Source organism: Lissotriton vulgaris, chromosome 4_1 (genome assembly GCF_964263255.1).
Source record: "Lissotriton vulgaris chromosome 4_1, aLisVul1.2, whole genome shotgun sequence".
In the NCBI taxonomy this organism is placed as follows: Eukaryota; Metazoa; Chordata; class Amphibia; order Caudata; family Salamandridae; genus Lissotriton; species Lissotriton vulgaris.
Window position 1 is genome coordinate 749,457,855 of NC_141691.1, and position 23,311 is coordinate 749,481,165.

The 23,311-nt window shown below is 43.4% G+C and overlaps 1 protein-coding gene across 4 annotated transcripts in view; it reads right to left on the reverse strand.

Moving 5' to 3' along the window:
- The window catches only part of EXOC2 (exocyst complex component 2), a 1,143,674-nt gene that overhangs the window by 850,572 nt on the left and 269,791 nt on the right, over positions 1–23,311 (reverse strand). For all 4 annotated transcript variants that reach the window (XM_086965054.1, XM_086965056.1, XM_086965057.1 and 1 more), the window contains one exon: positions 4,063–4,187. In XM_086965054.1, the coding sequence (XP_086821180.1) occupies positions 4,063–4,187 (125 nt within the window). The remainder of the gene's footprint in view (positions 1–4,062; positions 4,188–23,311) is intronic.

Consider the following 23,311-nt stretch of genomic DNA (forward strand, 5'->3'; position numbering starts at 1 on the left):
AAAATGTAAGAGTTCTGCTGCCTTTTTCATGACCACATGGTACGGTGCATTATCCTTAGAAGGGGCATCCGAAACGGAGGACAACTCCCAGTCTGTCGAAAACTCCAGACCACTAGCCTCCCTTAGGTCATCAAAATAATCATCCTCCTGCAGCTCACCTTCCTCAACTTCAGCCTCTCTATACCTCTGCTCCTCCAGAAGACGCTGAGCATCACGCCTCGATCTCTCCTTTAAGAACTGCGTCGGCGGATCTGCGATCGACTCCGACGGAGACGGAGCCGGCGTCGAGATCAGATCCGGATGAATAGGACGATGCTCTCGAGGTCGGGCCGGTGCGGGTGACACAGGTATCGGTGTTGAAGATCTCGGTGGCGCAGAGAAATGCCATGGCGTAGTCGACACCAGCATAAATGGAGCTGGGGGATAAGACTGGGGAACTCCCAGGTTGTATGCCAAAGGAACCATGGGACCCGCAGGTGCACCAGAGGGGTACACCTCTCGAATAGACACCATACATCACGCTTAAAAACTGTGTAGGGTCTTGACCTGGGCCCGGAAAGGGTGGGTATGGGCCCAGAGGATTCCCTCGAGGAGCTACAGAATTTGTCTCCTCTTCCTCGGGCTGATGAGCCGGAGTCGCCGAACCCTCTGGTACAGGAGCCTCTTCTTCCTCTTGAACTGGAGATCGAGACGGCGCCGGAGAGGGATTCGACACGGGAGCTGGCGAATGCTCCGGCGACTCCACAGGCGAAACCTCACCACCTGGATCCACAATTGGAGAATGCTCTTCACGACGTCTCCTACCTGGCGACTTCGGCCTCGAATCCGAATTCTTGCCTGAGTGATGTCGCGGCTCATGCCTTCTCTTCTTGTGCTTCTTCTTCTTAGATCTAGAAGCATGCCTCGACGATGACTTCGCAGGTGAAGCCGTACGAGACCTCGACTTCGACCTCGATCTCGACCTCCTCGAAGACTTCTTCTCCTTTTTACCCTTTAACTTGGCTACCAGAAGCTTAGCCTCTCTTTCACGAAGAGCCTTCAGGTTCATCTTTTTACATGAAGAACAACCTTGAACATCATGGTCCGAACTCAGGCACCAAATGCAGTCCTCACGCGGGGGTGCTGTTGCTACTGGTCGAACAGCCAGGCCTTGAGTTGTCTCCTGAAGGTTAGAAGGTCTTCGGTTTATCGTAGGTTGAGGGGGAGGGTGTTGCAGGTCTTGGCGGCGCGGTGGGTGAAGGATCTGCCTCCGGCTTTGGTTCTAAGGATGCGTATCCGGTGGCCAGGGTGAGGTCTGCGGAGCGGAGATTCCTGTTGGGTGCGTAGGAGAGTCGACTGTTTAGATAGGCTGGGCTGGTCTTGTGGAGTGCCTTGTGTTCTTGGATCAGGAGCTTGAAGGAGATTCTTTTTGTCGATGGGGAGCCAGTGCAGGTTCCTCAGGTGGGGGGTGATATGGTCGCGGCATGGGACGTCGAGGATCAGGCGTGCAGAGGCATTCTGGATTCTTTGCAGTCTGTTGATGAGCTTGGTCGGGGCTCCGGCGTAGAGGGCGTTTCCGTAGTCGAGTCTGCTGCTGACTAGGGCCTGGGTGACTGTTTTCCTTGTATCTATCGGGATCCATCTGTAGATCTTGCGGAGCATACGGAGGGTGTTGAAGCAGGTGGAGGAGACAGCGTTGACTTGCTTGGTCATGGTGAGGTTCGAGTCGAGGATGACTCTCAGGTTGCTTGCGTTGTTGGTAGGTGCGGGGGGTGTCCCCAGCGATGCGGGCCACCAGGAGTCATCCCACGCTGAGGGGTTGGGCCAGAGGATGAGGATCTCCGTCTTGTCTGTGTTCAGCTTAAGGCGGCTATCCTCCATCCAGTTGGCGACGGCCTTCAATCTCTGGTGGAGGTTGGATTTGGCAGTGAGGGGGTCCTTGGTGAGGGAGAGGATCAGTTGCGTGTCGTCTGCGTAGGAGACTATGTTGAGGTTGTGATGTCGGGCGATGTGTTCGAGAGGCGCCATGTAGACGCTGAACAGCGTCGGGCTGAGGGAGGATCTTTGTGGGACACCGCAGATGATCTTGCAGGCTTTGGATCAGAAAGGGGGAAGTGGACTCTCTGGGTTCTGCCGGAGAGGAAGGGGGAGGTCCGGTCCAGGGCCTTGTCTCGGATCCCTGCGTCGTGTAGTCGGGTGCAATGCCAGACGGTGACGAAGGCGGCGGAGAGGTCCAGAAGGATGAGGGCTGCCATCTCACCACTGTCCAGTAGGATCCTGATGTCGTCTGTGGCGGCCATGAGGGCGGTTTCGGTGCTGTGGTTGCTGCGGAATCTTGACTGGGAGGGGTCCAGGATGCTAGGTCTCGCCTAGGCAGCACTTGCGCTTTCTTTCTGACACGCGCTGTATTCAGGATATGGGCTTTAAGCACCGCTCTCCTTTTTAATTGGCTCCTTTGACGGTCTTCTCCAAATGCTTTTGTTTCTTTGGTTAACATCTTCAGTCTTCCCTACTTAGTAGCGCTTTTCTCCTGTTGTACCCTCCCATAAGGACAGCCCCTGTTACATGTGTTGTTAACTAGGATCTTTTATCTACACGTGTGCTTAATTTTTGTAATTACTTTATCGGAGCAAAGCAGTGTGTCACATCGAGCTTGAAATTTAACAATGGTGGCTGCGCGTTTTTAGTTTTCTTATGAGCAAATCACCAAATTTTCGTAAGCAGACTGGCATGCCGCGTTTGATCTTGAACAAAGGCGGCCGCGCACCTTTCTAATAGTGCGACTCATCCAAATGCTTTTTTTTTCATGTCATTTTTTTATGCAGCGCGGCACGCCGCGCTTGATCTTTATGGTGGCTGCCCGCCTTTCTTTTTTTTGGGCTGGCTCACCAAACAGTTTTTTTCAGTATTATTTTTGGGAAACACGCATGGCACGCTGCACTTGTTTTATTGTGTGCCTTGGCTCCAGTATCAGCACGGCATCCACTTCAAAAACGCCATACTTTACATTTCAGTATTTTATTGCAATGCAGAACAAAGCAGCGTGAGCACTCGCCACAGCTTCAAAATAAACCTGTAAAACTTACTATTTAGGAATTTCCTTGTGCAGCCCCTCCTGCATGCTATTGCCTGTTATTGTCAGTTACTTCATATCCCGTACCATCAGCTCTCCCCGTGAACTTCTCTCCCATGGTTCCCTCATGCAGCCCATGCTTAGTCGGCTTTAACATGAAAGAAATTACCAGTTTTCGTTTAATATATTAAGTTGAGACAAACTAACAGTGGATTCCCATTGCATTAATTGAAGCACTTTAGCGCAGTAAATGTTGGCATCTTGTGTCTATACCGTGACCAGTGGACTGAAAACTACCCGATCTTCTCAAAAACACAATTTTTTCTTGTTTACGTAGGGAACAACACCAATAGCTCTATCTTTCAGAAATGCGATACCTATTGCAATTGCTCACGCTTGTTTCATTAATGACAGCAATAGGAACCAGTGCAAAGATAAGATTCATCACAATTAACATTAGTTGCATATTGATGATTGCAATTTTTTTTCATAATATAACAGTGAGGTCAGGATGGAGGATAGCTGCTGCCAACCGAGAAAAGGTGTTATAAAAGATACTGAGTCAATGATCTGCGAGTTGGTACACTGTCTGTCAAGCTGATCTCGAATGCATTATTTTGATTTGTGGGACTTCTATTGTTTGACAGCTTTTCTTATTTTCATGTATTTGTATATCTAAAGTATTAATGATGCTTTGTCCACTTATGTAAAATAACTGTGGCTTAACATTCCAGCTCTATTACAACTGCGATAATGAATTTGTACAGTACCCAATCTGAAGATTCACTCCTGGTAGGGCTTGTATCCTTGACCAAGCTTTTTACAGAGAAATCGAGGAGTTTGGGGGACTTTCTTCAGCGGTGTGAAAAACCATGCATTTTAAATTAAATGAAAAAGAGTGTTTCTTTGGGAATGCTGTGATTTGAACATATCAGGCAAAACACAATACCTTCACTTTGCTCACAAAATCCCTCACAAGAACAAAGAGAAAAGAGTTAGACTAGATATACCTGACAAGGCATCCTGTGCTTCAAAGAAAGTGCTGAGACCTCCTTTCACATATGCCAGGTTGCCCTCGTTTTTCTTGTTGGACTGCTTCTTTAGGTTGTTAGCTGCTATTCGGAGCTGATCAAAGCTGATGAAAGAGAAGTAAAATGTATTGTGACATGTAAAATGAAACTCCATTATGCTATTCAGATTAGATGGTTAGTTTTATAGAGCGATCTGGGGGTTACGAGCTTAAGCATATTGCTCCCAAAACGTACCATTCTTTTCAAATGGGCAGGTCTACCCAACAATCTAAAATATAAAAGGAGTGTATTTCAAAGGGTCAACAAAATTATGTTTATAGGTTGAAAATGCACTTGACAAAAAAACACAATACACAATGAGGAACAATACACTTTACGAAAATGGCGTCCAAATTATTAAAATTATATATATATATATATAAATGTGCTAAAAAATCCTGCTAGCATAAAAAACAGCTGCTAAATGTCAATAAACTAAAAAATTGGTTGTGGATAAAGGAATGGTCTTGGAAAAATGAGACAACGTTTTGACACAATAGCTCTTACTCATACGTGGCTTCAGCTTGGTAGCAAAGTCTAAAAGCCCCTTATCATATTCATGCAAACAATCGGCACTTAGTGATGGTTGCCGTTTATGTGTTTTGTAGATGTGACCCAAGTAATTTCTAAGTGGCGTAGAAAGGATGCCAGAGGTCCTAGTGTAGTCAGGCAAAGTTGTCCCTCATCTATTTGTTAGATACTGAAAAACGGCATTAACAGAGGGTGGACTGGGCGCCTCAGGGTCTCTGAGCTCCGGTGCCACTGCAACTGCCACACTGATGATAGCTACATCCCTGTACTGCCTGAACGTAAGTTAAGGACATGTTTGAATCCCTCACCGTGCTGCTTCTTTCCTAAAGTTACACTATTCAAGCTCTAGCCCTTGCTTTGCCAGGTACCTGATTTTTTATTGTTCCTTGTATTACTTTTGCTTTAGCTTCATGGTGCGTGATCAATTCCCAAAGGTTACGTTTATTCATCACTTTACTAGACTATTTATCTACCAACTACTCCCATTACAGCACACTGATTGTGTGCCACTCACATATGTAGGTAAAGGTATATATTTTTTCTATTTTTTTTATTTCATAGAACGGATATTGCCCTAAGTCTGCTCGTATGTGCTTTCTGTGATGGAGCATTGCAGCAGAACTGCAGGAGGGTTTACTTGTTTGGTTTTCCCTGACACAACAACAGAATCTCACTAGAGAGTCCCAACTACTGCATGACCGCAAACAGACCTTCCAGAGAGTCTAGCCTTCCCATCCATACAAACAGACCTCTAAGAGATGTATTGCAGCCAAGACTAAAAAGTAGAAATTAACAACTCACCCCATTCTCATGGAGAACTGAATATCATGAATAAACATGAAAACAGTGAACCCAGTGTGGCTCTGGGACTTGTTCACTTATATTCTCCATAAGACCCTGCAAGGCTTCTTTTATTTTTTATCAAAATTGCGAATCTTCAGGAAGAAACTCGACCTAAAGGTTTGCGCCGCATTTGCCATCGGCAAATTGACATTCTACCCCGTCATTAACCACCTTCCTTTCCCTCCACTCTTTCCATGAACACCTTACACCCTAACAAATATAACTGACATATTCTATTCATGTCCCCCTTGAGCTATGAAAACATCCTTGCATGCTACCCGTAACCTCATACTGTCTCATACATATTGCTCTTTTATCGGTCAAGCACTCTTCTGCCCTTGGGGCAGGACTATGCTATTTCAATAGCCTCAATAAAATAAACACAAAAAATATCAGTTCCAACTACAAGAAATCCTATACTTACAACACTTTTGAACATTTCTCGCATAGTGAAGATTTTGATTGTAACTTACACTTATTATCCTTTATTTTATTCATGAACGTTTAAGCTTCCTTTTCTAAAAGTTAACTAAACTCAATGAGAGTACTGGCTTTCCGCAGCAACATTTTTCGCTGTCAGCTATTTACTAAGGATTTAAATTTTGTTCTAAGGAAATATAAGCCATAAACATATTTATAATGTGCATCGTTAGTAATAAAGCAAATTCATACAGAACTGCAAAGTCTGACAACTTTGCCATTTTCTTTTAGGAAGGAAAAGCATTTAGGTATAAATCAGCGGATTCTTGCAAGGAAAAAACAAGCTTTGGCTAACCAAAACATCCACGCTCAAAATATGTGTGTGTTCCTGTTCTCTAGGTTAAACACAGTGCAAGGAAATGACACGTGATACGGCGTTCAGCAAAACAGGCCAATGAGAGAGGAAAAAAAGTCTTGAAACTGCAATTAAAAACATCGCATAAAAAAAATACATCTTGTAAAATTATAATTCTTAACATGATTGTGTCCTGCAAAATGTGATTTTTTGCTCCAAGCCCCCCTAAAGGAAAATGTTTTGAAGTTAGGCCCTACTTCAAATTTCTATGGCAAGACTTGGGGTAGCAGGGCTGAGCACAGGGGTGATAGCCTATGATATATACATTCAGGGGTACTTTCAGATAGCTCAAAGTCTGCACTAAATGTGGGAATTATGAAAGAGCAAATACACGAAACAAAAACATAAATTGACCAAAAACACTACAATACATAATGGGCTGTTAGGAGTCCCTCAAATTCATCAGCCCCAATACAACCTCACCTGCTGTACTAATGATAGCTGCAGCTCTGAGTATCAGGGTGTCTCTCTGTCTCTTTCACCCCTTCCTCCCATTGTGCCTGGCCACCATTCCAAGTCTGAAACAGACACTATCTCTTACATAATAAAATGAACTCCCAGGTGTAGCCTCCACTTTGCAGCAGGGTGTCCTCAGCTCTAATGCTAGCAAGGCACCATGCCTCTTTTGAAAACTACGACAGTCACAATTGTGATGCAGTAGACCCCTCACACCCCTTCGTCTTAGTACAGCTTTACCTGCTTGACTAGCCTGTTATTGTCTTGCGAAGGGCGCTGTCTCCTCTGCTGTTCGTTAATATCACAGGCCCGATCTATCACCATTCCCCTCTCTGTCATCTCTCAAACTCAAGCGAAGTTATCTCCAAAGCTTCAGTATTCTCCTCCCATGAGCCATTGGTACGATGCCCTGGGCAACACTGGCCCAGCAGGAGTGCACTGGGCCCAAACGTGAGCAAGAAAGGATAGCAAAACAGCCATATTTGGGCTTTATTCGGTCCCTCACAACCCTGGGCCTCTGTGCCACTGTATCTGCAGCACCAATGATATCTGCAGCACCATTGATACCTGCAGCACCAATGATACCTACAGCGCTATGAAGCAGGTTTCCTCCTCTGTTCAAAGGGCCATCACTCTTGGGCCCGAGGCCTAGAGTAGATGTCTGCACCTTTGTGTAAGAAAGAAAAATGAAAGAAGCCCTCAGCTCCACCACTGCTTAGCCCCCATCGCTTGGGCCTTGTTCCCTGCACAACCTGGGTGACCTGGGCCCTAATACTAGCAAGGAATACGGCCCTCCACTCCACTTTATGAGCCTGTTTCAGTAATCCTACAACTGCTGCATTAACGGTAGTGATGGCTCTTTCCTTTTAAAGAATAACTACTGTAGTGGTTAGTGATTTCTCATTTCAGGAGCACCAGGTCAATCTGGGTGCCTTCAGTAAACCTTGCATTACTTGTTGACAAAAGTAATCCCTGCTCTACCAGTCACCTAAATATGGTTAAATATATATTTTTAGGACGTCCCTCAAAAGCAGCTACAGTTCTCATGGAATTGAAAAAGATATTCGAGTCAGACTTCAAGCCGAAGAGGAGATTCTAGTGTGGCAGAGCTGACTGATGATCTTGAAGTCAAGGAATGTCCTGTGTTTGAGGACTGGTGTATGGAATATGTCATATAAGCCCATAGTTCACATATATTTCTCCTGATAGAAATGTGTGGAAGAGGCCCTTGATATCTACTATCAGCTGAAACTTCGGCTTGGACCTTCTTTCTGTTTTTATCAAAAAATATAGGTAGCATATTTTTCAAAGGCTATTTCCGAGTAGAAATTATTTTTTTATAAAACTGCTGGAATGCTGGGCGAGACGTACAAGAGTTTGACCCCATTATTCATGGTATATTTATCCCTTAAGGGAGAGTTTTAGATGTGTTTCCCCCCATCAGTGGAGGGTGAGTAGAAAAATTGTTAAACGTAGTGGCTGCAGATTTTACCAGGAACGCCGAAGACTATTGGTTTCCTCTGCTCCGAGCACTTTGTTTTTACCTTTGATTTTAAATAACAAGAAATTGTTGCTGATGCTATTCTCTCTGGCACAAGTTAAATGCCTTAACCATCCAAAAAGTGCAGTATCTGTTCCCTTATCTAGTGTCTAGTCTGGACGATCAAGCAAGATGATATCTATTAATCGGAAAATTAGATTGTTCTTCAAGATATTTCCTGCAAAGGTGCTGAAGTCTATGTCAGAAGCTGTACTTGCACTGGAGGCAATGCAATAGCGTGTGGTTTCAGGTACCAAGGTATAGGGAGATGGCTATACTCCATGAGAGTCTGCAGGCTTCAAACCAGATAGCATAATGAAGGCTTTATCATTATTTTGTCAGTTCTCTATGATATATGTGGTCCATATATTGAGGTTTACCTCAAAGACAATTGGAGGCTTGATGTAAAGAGCAAAGACTACCACTACACACACGCCTAAGAGCGAAGGAAGCATATAATGAGAGGGAATTTTACACTAAAAGGGACCTTAACATTGATAAGGTCACCCCCTGAGGCTCTAAAAGATTAATGTCTTGACGGTGAATAGGAGCAAGAACGACAGTGAATGCATCACTTGTCTGATGAGTGGGATCTTGAAGTAGGTAAACCTCTTCTCTTCCCAAGAAAAGCCATCTTAGTCCTGATGTAGGCTTACCCTTTCCCATTTAACCACGTATATCACATTTACTGCAGATGTCACACGCCTAAATCTGAAAGACAAACCAAACAAATTGTGTCCTCCTGGTTCCTTTAACCAAAAGAAGAAGTTAGCACTGAAAACCAGGATTATGGCTGGAAAGTAATCAGATCAAGAGAAACACTCATTGGCAAAAATAACAATACATTTCCTACTTTCTAAAAAAAGGAGCACATTCAGTAACATATCTCATAACAGGTAATTCAATATTTGTGATAACTATCTAACTAAAAACTATGTAGCTGTATTATGGGATTCTCACTCCACAGAGCAGACAAATTAACTGCAGAAGGCAAGGCTGTGCATTCTAGGACAGTGGAGCTGGATCGCTCAAAGGAGTGATGCCAAAATTGTCACTGTATCAGGCAATGCCTAGATGCACCATACATGCTTTATTTTTTCTGTTTGGAAGGGGAATTTCAAGCGTCTTATGAGCTAATGGATACTATATTGAAAATGTTCACACTAAATGGAGTTACTTAAAAAATAACACAATATCTAGTGATCTATGCAGATGTTCCCTTTATGAAATTATTGTCCAAGATGTGTTACGAGATCCTGCACATAGGTAGAGAATAATGGCAGCAGAAGTGTAATCTGTAGCTAATTCTTCTGATGTTTCTTCTGCACATTGTAGAAGCTCTCTGAGGAAGCGCTAATGCTGTCACCCAGGGGAACTTCTGGAGAGGGGGGAATAAAAATACCCGGAGACTGAAGCTCGTCATTGACACCTTGAGGTGTCTTTTCCCTGATAACCTGTTTTTCCTCTGGGGGCAGATTTAGAGTACGCCCCTGACTGTTGCTGAATATACTCCTGGAAGTATGGGAAGATGTAGCGCAAGAGGGGTATTGTTGGTATCCTTCTCTGTAGAATGAAAGGCCTCTTCCTCTGGCTCCTCTAAAGGGCACTTTCCTATATTGAAGGCCCTAGAGCCTTCGCTGTATCGGTATCTTTCTTGATATCCTGCAGTGCATCATCTATATGCTTTCCGAATGATGCTTCTCCATTGAAAGGAAGGTCCAGGCTCTTATTTTGGACCTACTGTCTTAATGACGTTGCTCGTAGCCATCCTTGATGGTGCAAAACCGCTGCACCCCCCAGCGATCTGAAAGCTGTAGTTGCGATATCCATCACACAATCTATTACTTCTGCAGAAGCTCTCTCACTCTACTGGAGAATTTTCTTTCCCTCTGGTCTACTTACCTCTGGAAGCTGATCCATATACAGAGCCAGGTCACACCACATCTATCTGTCATATCTACCCAATAAGGCAAGGGCATTAGCCGCTCTGACCAACAGAGCTGACATTGAGGAGAAACGTTTACCGCCGTTATTTAGGTGTCTGCCTTATCTACCCGGCTGTGTTGTAATGGGTGCCAATGGATTTTTGGATTTCCGTTGAGCTGCGTGGGAAATAACGGAATCCGGTTTGGGATGCCCTACCAAACAGGCTGGAGCTTCCTCTGGGGGCTTGTACTTCTTTTCCAACCTGAAGAGTACTAGTGTTACTGTGGCTTGTTTTCATGACCTTAAGTCCTTCCTCCAGATGTGAATTATTATCGGGAATGCCCTCACTGACTTCCTATATGGCTCTTTAACATCATATTAAAAACACTCCGTCTGTGTAGCTGGCATAGGTAGGTCAAATCTTTTTGCAGCTCTTTCCAGTAAGTTATGAAATCCACCAATATCCTCTGGTGGGGAGTCAACCGGTATCGGAGAGGGATAAGAGGGCCTGGGAATGAGGTACTCATCCCATTCTCTATTAGGATCTGTAATTTCTCCTTCCTCTTGGTTGTCTGTAGTAACCGGATCCTGTTGAGGGATTGGTGGAGGCGATCTCTGGAAGGGGTCCTCCAGCACAGCTTGGCTCCTCACCGGAGTAGATGGTATAGATCGTGGGCGAGGAACTGCTGATGGCATTTCTTGAGATACAGAAGCTGGTGGAAATCTCTTGCTGTAGTCAGCCAACATGAATTGTAAGTCCGTCAACAAAGAGGACAGCATGCAAACCATTTCCTCCTGATAACTATGGTGGTATTGCTCCTGAGGAAGGAATTGATGTTCCCCATATTCCTCATCAAAGTTGTCCTCCTGACACTTAATGTGCAGCTGGGATGGGCTACTTGCATAGCCATAAGGTCCTTTGTCTTCTTTCTCAGAATCCTGCTCTTCTAGCAGGTGAGATGGCAAAAGAGGTGTAACTTTGCTAGGAGATGTGATTTCAGACGTAATTCTCCTTTTCCTAGCACTTTCTGCCCTGTCCGGGGGTTTTTTTCCCTCGACGAGCCAGTCGACGAAACTGCCAATGACACAGTCGTGGAAGTTGCAGCCGTCGGTTGTAAACTGGAGACCATCAGCGATGGTGTAGCTGCCGTCGACGACATGGTTACTGTCGTCGTCATAGTCGTTGTCGGATCGTCGTCATCACCGTAATTGTCTTCAACGCGGTCGTTGATACCGGTGTCGAAATTGTCATTGACGGTGATAAAATCTTCGACAGTGAATTGATCGACGGAGCGCCCAACTCCGCGGTGGACCCCGAGACCTTCTTTGGTAGCAGGCTAATCTCAACCTTCATCGACAACGACAGATTGTTTCTTCGTCGAAGGTCCCGTCGACAATGAGAATTTTGTCAACGTTTTTACTTGAGGAGGCAATGAAGTAGGCTTTTTGAAGGAGTGCCTGACCTGAGGGGGTGTCTTAGGCAGCTCAGAACTCGCTTTTTCGCAGTTTTATCCCCCAAAGCTTGTCCCTTCCTCTCCTTTTCATGTCTGTGAGGCGATTTTGAGGGACGGAGCCCATGAGACCCGTGAGTGGTCTTTTTAAGGGCCTTTCCTGGATCGTCCTCAGAAGAATGAGTATGTGGTGATCTTCTTTTATGGGACCTTCTGGATGAGCAGGAGGGTGTCTCATCACGGTCACTAGAAATCACCTCCATTCTGGCTTTTAGCTTTTGAAGCCATATCAATAGGCGTCCCTCACGGTCCTTTAAGGTTTTACTAGAAAAGGTACAACATACTTTGCAACCCTTTGCTTGATGGTCTGACTAGTGGTAATTAATACAGTTCTCATGAGGGTCATCAGTATACAGCCTCTTCTTGGAGCAGGTAACACAGGATCTAAACAGATCCTTTTTCACCTTTTCTGACAGTATAAAGTCAGAGTGATTACCAACCAGTCCTGAAGAAGAATCCTGCAGATGAAATCTGAAATGAAAGCTAAGAATACTGTCCAAAATCACTAATTAACGAGAGAAAACTGATCGGAGAGCAGAGGAGACTCCCTAGCACAACGTGCGGTAGAAAATCTGAAGGTCTAAGGTTCTCTCAGGAGGGTTCTAGAGGGTGAAGGGTCCTGATTGGGTCAAGGATTATTTTTGGTCGCTTTTACAAAACGAGTAATGGGTAACAAAATCGAAATGGGCCTAGGCCTTTTTTCCTGCTTCGTATTGATTTAAGTAGTACTTTTTTTATATACCATCTCGATTTAAGCACGTGAATCTATGAAAGTACCAACACTGGAGTAATGTTCAATTTTCTTTGGGCATATGGTGGTTTTGTGCATTTAGGAGTCTTCATAGCAGGACCTATATACATGGAGGATATTGTCATTCCCCATTACCAGTGCACCATTGGCAGCTTTCAGGGTATGGGCCACTGTGTGCTTATGATTATGTTTTGGTAGCCATACCTACATTTTACTGGGCCTCTCCCCTGCGCCATACTTACGAGCACCTGTCCCCTTGCCCAGAAACCTATATTTGTTCTAATTACTCCTTTAAAGGAATCCATATCTTGTTCAACGCTTTAAGGGGTTTGGAGTCCTGCTCTTTAGCTTATTTATCCGTTTACTCTATTAGACTTCGCTCTAATTTCTCTAGTTGCATTTGCAGCACCATTAGTACTTTTGAATGTTTGTCAATTGTGTATCCCCTTGTAAGCACTTTAAATGTTTCCTGTGTAGTATTGTATTTTAATTGCATTTATATAGCGCTTACTACCCCTGACGAGGCGTTAAAGCACTTTTTTGGCGGGTAGCACGCTACTCAGGGACCCATACAGGGACCCATAGAGGATTAGTGTTGAATTAGTATAGTGAAACATGCAAGTACATTTTAAGTGGTAGATAGGTTAGTCAGTTATTTGGATTTGGAATGATAGCAGAAGGATAGAGGAGGAAAAAAGGTTTGTATTTATACAGCACTTGTTACCCCTGATGAGGTGTTGAAACATGCTATTCAGGAAGCTTATAAAGGATTAGTGGTGAATTAATATGGTGAAATATGAAAGTAATTTAAGCGGTGGATATTAGTTAGTTATTTGGAGTGAGAAGGATAGCGGAGGGATAAAAGGGGAAGAAAGGTTTGCATTCATATAGCACTTGTTACCCCTGATGGATGTTGAAGCGCTTTGCTGGCAAGTAGCACGCCACTCCGGAACTCAAAGGATTAGTGCTGAAAATTAGCATAGTAAAATCTGAAGTAATTTGAGTAGTGGATATGTTATTCAGTTATTTGGATAGAGAAGGGTAGGTGGCAGGATAGTGAAGGGAAAGAGGTTTGTATTTATATAGCGCTTCCTACGCCTGATGGGGTTTTGAGGCGCAAGAGGCACGCTACTCTGGAACCCATCAGGATTAGTGTTGAATTAGTATGGTGAAACATGAAAGTAATTTTAGTGCTGGATATGTTAGTCAGTTATTTGCATTGAGAAGAATTGGGGAGGGGTAGAAAGAGGGAAGAGTTTAGAAAGGTTTGTTTTTGGGGATCGGTATAGTAAAAGAGGAGTAAGATGATGCAAGGAGGGGTAGAGTAGGAGAGAGTCTAGAAAGGGTTCTTTTGGGGACCATAGTAGTGGTATGGGGTTTGGGGTTAAATGAGAGAGTGGATGTAGAGGATATATTGAGCAAAGTATAGGCTGAGAAATAGGGAAGTGCATTGAAAAATGCTAAATTAGAAGAAAGTGATAAAAATATCGATCCATAAGTACATTGAAAGTATATAGATGCATAATGGAGGAATGTATATGGGCAGCATTTCTGGCCCTGGCCCTGGTCAGTCTCGAACAGGCTCAAACAGGCAACTGCCTTTGTCCTCTCCGCCCTAAGCCTGGCCTTTTATAGCCCTAGTAATCAAGTGACCCCGTCAGCCAATGGGAACTCTAACCCTAACACTATCTAATCACAACACTAGCCCTAAAAATCTAGAACCAATAGGAGACCAGGACCTTGCAGCCAATCTTTGCCCTAGTCCAAGCACCCAATGATTTCAAAAACCCTAATCTCTACGTACAATAGAGGCCCTAGCCCTACCAGCAGTCCCACCCAAAATCCAAGCAAACAATGGCACAGGAAGCCCTTGTCCCTACTTCCAATAGAAACCTAACCATATTCGTACTCCCACAACCAGTCCAGCCACCAATCACACCAGAAGCCCTAATCGCTACTTCCAATTAAAAGTCTAACCCTAGCCCTAGTCCCACCCTAGTCCCAACAACCAATAACACAGGAAACCCTAGTCCCTACTTCCAAAAGAAACCATAACTCTAGCCCTAGTCCCAACCCTACATTGATTGAATCACAGACCCAGAAACCAATCAGAACACTCAAATACCCAACCAATGAGGATACTAACCCTAATCCAATAGAAACATCAGATACAACCACCAATCAGTGTACACATGTACCAAACAATATCAGACCATATAAGGTCCCAGCGACCTCAGACAACGTTTGCTGGCCAGGGAGTTGGAAGCTGCTTTTCTTGTTCAGAATCTCCAAGGAGACAGACAGGCTCAATCCACACTTTGGACTTCTGCAGGTAAAGGCCTCACTAACTTGAAATCTAACAATACTGTTTGAATAAAACTTCACTCCCTCTACTGGCCAAAAAACGAAGTGCACAATCCCTAGTAAACACAGTTTAAACAGCTCACAGAAGCACCCTCTGATGTGGAATATCCCTGTCTCTGGGGGGGGTGGGGTGGAGGCAGGGGGGATGGTTTCACTGGCTTGTGAACACAAAATGGTGGCTGGGGTGCACTGTTTTAACATACAGGTCTTAGCACAGAGCAAAGGAAATTTGTAGGGAAAACTGAAGGTCATCAGCAATGAGAGGGAAAAACTGCAGAGTATGGACTGCAAATCCCACAATTCAACATGTTAAATGGAAGCTGTAATCTGTAACAACCACAGGCAAAGACAGAAATCACAGAAAGGGAAATTCGTTTTAAAAAAAAAACTTTTGTATTGGGGAAGAGACAGCACTAGTCTGCATCTCGGCTTGGATCATAGTGTACATGAGGGCATCGGATGGTGAAGTGCCAGAGGCAAGTTTGACGCATAGTTTAAGGTTGAGTTATTAAAACAGGATCTTTATCAGAGTGCAAAGTAAATATATTACATCAGTCATCCATCTATGGCTAAGTTAAAATCAACACTCCATAAAACCACTCCATGAGATGCGTACAGACCACGGCCACACCCTCAAAAACATGTGGGGAGTCTACATTAGGGGGAAAGGTATTAATCAAAGTAACTGTGGTGAAGTGTAGTAATTTCATAACCATCAATATTCTGCCATGAATGTCTGTGCACATAAGCACAAGTCTGAAATTGATGATTTTCTTTATCATTATGGCTACTCCACAAGAATATGTCCTTAAGGAAGTGAAATACCTGTTTGGGCTCCATGAAAATGTGAAAGAGCGGTGTAACCATTTTGGATGACCGATAACCACACCCCCTGGCCTCCCTTAAAGACATCCTACAAAACGCAGAAGTCCTTATTATTTCCATTTAGTAATATTTGGGTGCGAATTCATAAACAACAATTATCATTTTTGGTACATAACTCGGCCAGTGGCCGACTCACATTCATCATATTCAATACCCCGACTCATTTGAGACTATTGTTCCCTGTCTGGTTTTCTATATTGTGTTCCCTTTAATTACAAGCACACATTTACGTTGCAATTTCATTCAGCATAATTACATCTATTATTACACTCCTCCTCTCAATAATCGCAATGTTTAATACAGCATTCACTTATCGCCACAGCAAATTTACGCTGTCATCGTTTTGACACGTAGTATTGATACATAACACATCTCTGTTTACTTCTGTAAATATATCCTGTTTTTTTCGATTCGGAATCATGGTCGTATGGGGCTACTTCTGGACTAGAGATAACACCACTCTAACATGGCGCATAGTCGCAGTCCTCTTTTACTTTCCTACCCAAGTATTGGGAGCTCGTGCCCTTTTTACTCGGGCTCCCTTCGTGTATTTCGTTCGTGAAACCTAGCTGACAAGGAGGTACACGGTTCCCAAACGGTAAGAGCAGCTTCCGTAGGGAGTTATTTTGGCAATAGTAATATCTAGAGAGATCATTCAGCTATTTATTGTGACTCTTCTTTTTAGAGCGCGGTTTGCGACCATACAAGTACAGAACTTCATACGGACTTGCGTCTACATGTTCCGGTGAGTGGTAAATCGAGAGGTTATCTTCAATGTAGAAAAACTGTTGTCTACTTAACGTTACAAGTGCTTTCAGCACTTACATAGGTTTATATTTATTTACCACAGATTCATTTTATTGTTCCGGGCAGAAAAACCTCAGGCACACTATAGAAGTTAGCTACTCGTTCTATACTTGGTGAGTTCATGGGTACCTGTTACTTCCTAGTCACTCGTTTTTTCACTTGGTAATCGTTTTTAGACTCTCAACATTGTTTCTGTGTGCAACAGATTTATATAGTATTGATAATATCAAGCCTAGCAGGGAATTACAGCCACAACCATTCTTTAGAGTTCACGCTCATGTTTCTGTTCGCAATAGATCTATATAGTATTGATATCATCAAGCCTAGCAGGAGATTATAGCTACAACTATTTTTTTCAGTGTTCACGCTTTTCGTGGATAGAACAATCAGTATACCGCTAAGCGAGTTAATCACTTAACCAGAGTTATTTGTTCCTCTACAGGTTGTACCAGTACTGTATTGCGCATTTACAGACACTATCTCGGACATTTACTTGTCCATGTAAGATAATTACTTTTCCAAGAAGTAAGTACGCTTAGAAAGTACCAGTCTATCACTTCTCTAATTTTATCTGGGGGGGCACAACTTTCATAACTGTGGTAGAGATATACTTTGGAATCTGAGTTCACTATATAACTTTTCTCTTAAGCACGTTTTATTTATGGTGGAGGTTCTTGTTAGAGGTCTCTCTTCTTTTCTTCATCAGTCACTTACTTGAGTTCAGTTTGACCGACCAATAAGTCCATCATGTGATTCTCATTATGTGATTCCTTGTTTTTAATCATTCATCTAGAACTGCTTCTCGGTAAATCCTGAATATGTACTTGTGCTTATTTAAGTATTTTGTAAATGTTGAATATTCACAGTGATGTATGCAGATCGTTGACATCATGTTTTCATATTGATTTCTTTCACAGTGCCCCTGAAGAAGGGAGTCTTCCCGAAATGCATTGGGCCTTTTTGTTTAGTTGTGATATTGTCAAACAGTCCTACAAGAAAAGTTTTATTCTCTGTTGTTTTTGTATGAATTAACATTGAATTCATCAATGCTTGTTGATTATTTTCAAAGTACATAAATATATAAAATGAATCGACAATTTTATAAAAAAAAGTGTACATTGATAATTTTTTTCTGCATTCAATTGAATTTTGGATACCCTGATTTAAGCGCGGTTCACAGTGTTTCTATTGATACACTTTATAATAGTAGTGCGTTTGTAATATTTGGTATACCATGGTTGGAAAAACACAACCCGAGCATAGACTGGGGCAATAGAACTTTGATCATGGAGTCCGAATACTGTTTGGAGCACTGTCATGCTGCATCTCTGATACCTACTAGAGCGTTGACTAGAGGCTCAAGTATTGCTACTGCTGCAGAAAAATGTGTGTTACTCCCTGCAGCATGCTCTAGGTTTGCAAAGGGGTTTAGTGAAACCCATGCGGAAGAGCTTCCCCCACATAGGCAATACGATTGCCAGATCGATCTGATACCAGGGGCAGTGGTTCCTAGTGGGCGTATTTATGCTTTGACAGAACCTGAGACTTCATCTGAGGGCCTATCTTGACAAGTTGCTAGGATTAGGTTTCATTCGCCAGTCCAAATCACCAGCGGCCTCGCCCCTTTTCTTTATTCCAAAAGCCAATGGAGAATTGAGGGCGTGTGTGGATTTTCGCGCATTAAATGCCATAACAGTCAAAAACAGGTACCCTCTACCGCTCATCAGTGTTTTACTGGAACAAGTCAAAGGGGCTACCGTGTTCACCAAGTTGAACCTAAAAGGGGCTTACCACTTGGTCAGGATGAGACATGGGGATGAGTGGAAGACCGCCTTTAAGACCAGGTATGGTCTTTTCGAGTACTTAGTGATGCCGTTCGGGCTCTGCAATGCCCCTGCGGCGTTTCAGTTCTTTCTTAATGATGTTCTTCGCGAGATTTTGGATCATTATGTCATTGTGTACATCAAGGATATTCTGGTGTACTCTGAGTCTGAGGAACTCCATCTTCGCCATGTGGAAACTGTATTAGGTATACTTCAGGCGCACAACTTATATTGCAAATTGAGTAAGTGCGATTTCCATGTACGATCTGTGGAGTTTCTGGGGGTGATCCTGAGTCCGGATGGTCAAGAGATGGCAGAGCGCAAGGTTTTGGCTGTAATGAACTAGCCTGTCCCATGCAATGTCCGTGATGTTCAGTGCTTCATTGGCTTTGCCAATTTTTACAGGCGCTTCATTAATCAGTTTTCGAAATTTGTGGCCCCTATCACTCACCTCCTAAAGAAAGCTACGGTATTCAAATGGACAGAGGAGGCGCAGACTGCTTTCTCTGCTCTCAAGATGGCCTTTGTTTCGGCACCTGTCCTGGCTCATCCTGATCCTGACAAGGCCTATGTAGGGGAGGCTGATGCTTCGGAGGTGGCAATCGGGGCAGTGTTGTCTCAGAGAAGCGCTGATACGGGTCAACTCCATCCGGTGGCATTTATGTCTCGAAAACTTAACGCTGCCAAAAAGAACTATCATATTTCTGAGAAGGAACTGTTGGCGGTCCGTGCCTCCTTTTTGGAGTGGAGGCATTTTCTCATGGGTGCCAGACATGTGGTCACTGTTTACACGGATCACCGCAATTTGCAGTTTATGACGGCAGCACGTCATCTCTCCCCTAGACAACTTAGATGGATGATGTTCTTTTCTAGGTTTCATTTCGTTATCACGTATCGGCCTGGAGCAGAGAATCGTAAGGCGGATGCTCTTACCCGTCAGTCGTCTGAGGTTCTTCTTGAAGGGGCTCCTGTGGCCAGCATCATCGACCCTGGTAAAGTCCTGTGTGCTATGCAGCTAGATGCCTTTTTGAAAGATGTCACGAGAGGCGTTGCTTCATTTTCCTGGAAAACATGGCTTCAGAGACACCCTGAATGGAAAATGCATGGGGGTCTCCAGTTGCATAACAATCTGTTACTGGTGCCTACCGTGCAGTTACAGAAGCAGGTTTTTGTATGGTGCCATGACTCTCCTTGCTCCGGTCATTTAGGGGTGGCCAAGACAGTTAAACACGTGCTCGGACATTTCTGGTGGCCCTCCTTGAGACTTGATGTCGGGAAGTGGGTTGCTGCCTGCGAACAATGTTCTAGAATGAAGTCAGACCACGGTCGTCCACAAGGCCTGCTACAACCTCTTCCTACTCATTCTGATCCTTGGGATAGGATATCTTTGGATTTTGTGGAGGGGCTGACCCGAGATCAGGGATGTACGGCGATTCTGGTAGTGGTCGATTATTTGACCAAGATGGGGCACTTTATCGCTTGTGCACAGGTGCCCTCTGCTGGGCAACTAGCGGGGATACTTATGTCACAGGTGGTACGTCTCCATGGCTTGCCCAGCGTGATTGTGTCCGATAGGGGTGCGCAGTTTACTGCTCAATTCTGGAAGAAATGGTGTTCGATGCTCCACATTCAAACTGCCCTCTCTACTAGTTTTCATCCACAGACGGATGGGCAGACGGAACGCCTGAATCAGACCCTCAAACAATATCGGAGGTGTTACGTGGATCAGGGTAAGGAGGATTGGGTGGACCATCTATGGCTGGCAGAGGTGGCATATAACAACGCCACGCATGGTTCCACCAAGGAGACGCCTTACTACTGTAACTATGACAGGCATCCCAGATTCCTTCCTTTTGTGCATCCGCGAGCTGATCCTGCTTTGCCTGAGGTTGCACGTAGGGTTGTGCTCATTCGTGACACTTTGTCTAAGGCTCAATCACATTTGGAGGGGGTCAAAGTCAAGTAAAAGGCTGCTGCTGATAAACATCGGAGGCAAGGTCCGTTGTATTGCAGAGGGGATGTGGTGTGGCTGTCCACTCAGAATCTACAGTTCAGGAAGCGCAGCATGTTCAACCCTAAGTACATTGGGCCCTACACCATTGTTAAAAGGGTGAATCCCGTTGCTGTGAAGCTGAAGCGCCCTTCTCATCTGCGGATCCACCCTGTCTTTCATGTGTCCCTGTTAAAACCATCTCGAGTGCGGGGTCGCTCCCGGCCTCCTCCGGTGGTGGTGGATGGTGAACTTGAGTACGAGGTCAGGAGTCTGTTAGATTCTAATTACAGAGGCCGTAAACTTTGGTATTTGGTTTCCTGGAAAGGATATGGCCCAGAGGAAAATTCGTGGGAGCCGGCTGCGGGGATCCATTCCCCTGCGCGTGTGGCAGCTTTTCATAGGTCAAAAGAAAGTGCCTCCAACGTGAATTAGAAGCATCCCTCGGCGCTCCACTCTGAGAACAATTTAAATCAATTCAAATAAAGTTCCATGTAACGTTTGAATTCTTATATTGTATTCATCAAATCAGATTTCAAAAACATCCTTTCATTTCAAATATCAAGTTCATTGAGCGATGTTTCAAGTGATAATAACACATATTACAGTCCAATGCATTTCGGGCTGTCTGCCCTTCATCCGGGACAATAGCTAGAAGCAAGACGAAAAAAAATCTATGAATCTAATGCATTACATATTTCCAAAACGTCAAACGTATTAAATGTCATAATAATGGCAACAACGAAAGAAAGGCTTTGTGCTCTCCCTTAGAGAGCGTGCATGCAGAAAAAAACAGAAAACAACATTAAAGGGTCTCGCGTGTTATTCTCGTTGCTCTCTGTTACACAGGATGCTGAAAGAATGAAAATGGGAAACTGGTTGCCTTATGCTAATAATAAATAATATGGATAAGTGGACTGGGGGGAAAATTATTGCTTACTTATCGTACGCGACTCGCGTTCATGCAATGTTTCTGAACGGGTTCTCCTTAGCGTCTGGCGCGAAAACCATCTGAAAAGGTGGCAGCCAATTGCAGTGTATTTAACAAAATGAGGACTGTGATAGAGTGTGAAGCGTTATTTAATACGCTAAAGGTTCCGATCACGTGGTCGGATTCCCACCAATCTACGGTGGGTGGTGTGAGTTGTAAACATTGCAAACAGGGTGCTAGAGTCAGACACAATGATGCAGCCGTGTTTGAAAACAAATAGAGTCATATCTAAAAACAAATATAATACATCACACAAAATGCGTGTCTAAACAAAAATACGTGTCTAAACAAAACAAAAATCTGAACAGATCTGCCCATACATACTTTCCAATACAAAAACGTGATGATGTCAAATAGTTGTATCAGGATATAGGATTAAAGGTAACACAGAAATTCAATGTGTTCATTGAGGCCATAAGGCTTGCTCGAATTTAGTAAATAAATCCAATGGTTCTCTCTTTGTAGGAGAAATCGATTATTGTCTCTGCCTTCGATTTTATCCACTGTTTCAAGTACCACATATTGGAGTTGAGAAATGTTGTGATTGGCTTCTAAAAAATCGGTGGCTATTGTAGATTTTAAGTTTTTCGTACGTATGTCTGACTTATATTCATTGAGTCTAGTCTTGATTTTACGTTCTGTCTTTCCAACATATGTCTTGCCTCATGGGCATTTTAGCATATATATCAAATTAGAACTGTCACAAGTTGCATTGACTTTGTCTGATTTTGTTGCCTTTCATAGGATGGGTTATTTGATTGCCTCTTATTATGCTGTTACAATTCCGGCATTGTAAACAGGGACGTGTTCCATAGTATTGTTTTTGGTCAATTGTAGTATTTTTTAACATTTCACCAAAGTTTTTATTCCTGGTAAATGCAAAAATGGGAGGATTTTGAAAGGTTTGTTGGAAATCCGGTTCAGCCTTAGGAATGTTCCAATGACTCTTGATGATCCTCTTGAAATTAAAACTCACAGTGGAGTATTTGGACACGATTGTCATTCTGTCTTGTTGAGGTTTATGTTTGATGGTTAGTAAATCTCTTCTTTGCATGTTTTTAACTTTTTGTACGGCTTCCTGGATTAGGGGTTCTGGGTAACCCCTTGTGCGAAACCTCTCTCCCATTTCTCCGATTATGATTTTTGCTTTTTCAGGGTTCGATGTGATGCGTTTGGCTCGCATCATTTGAGATAAAGGTAGATGTCTCTTTAATGATTCTTCGTGGAAACTATGATAATAAAGGGTGTTGTTCTTGTCTGTGCTTTTTCTGTACATTTCTATTTCGATTCTTCCTTCAATTAGATTTACTCGAACATCTAAGAAAGTCAAGGATTTTGTAGAAATTTCCCAAGTGAATTGGATTCTTTCTTCTTGCCTGTTCACTTGGGAAATTTCTACGAAATCCTTGACTTTCTTAGTTGTTCGAGTCAATCTAATTGAAGGAAGAATCGAAATAGAAATGTACAGAAAAAGCACAGACAAGAACAACACCCTTCATTATCATAGTTTCCACCAAGAATCATTAAAGAGACATCTACCTTTATCTCAAATGATGCGAGCCAAACGCATCACATTGAACCCTGAAAAAGCAAAAATCAACATCGGACAAATGGGAGAGGTTTCGCACAAGGGGTTACCCAGAACCCCTAATCCAGGAAGCCGTACAAAAAGTTGAAAACATGCAAAGAAGAGATTTACTAACCATCAAACATAAACCTCAACAAGACAGAATGACAATCGTGTCCAAATACTCCACTGTGAGTTTTAATTTCAAGAGGATCATCAAGAGTCATTGGAACATTCTTAAGGCTGAACCGGATTTCCAACAAACCTTTCAAAATCCTCCCATTTTTGCATTTACCAGGAATAAAAACTTTGGTGAAATGTTAAAAAATACTACAATTGACCAAAAACAATACTGTGGAACACGTCCCT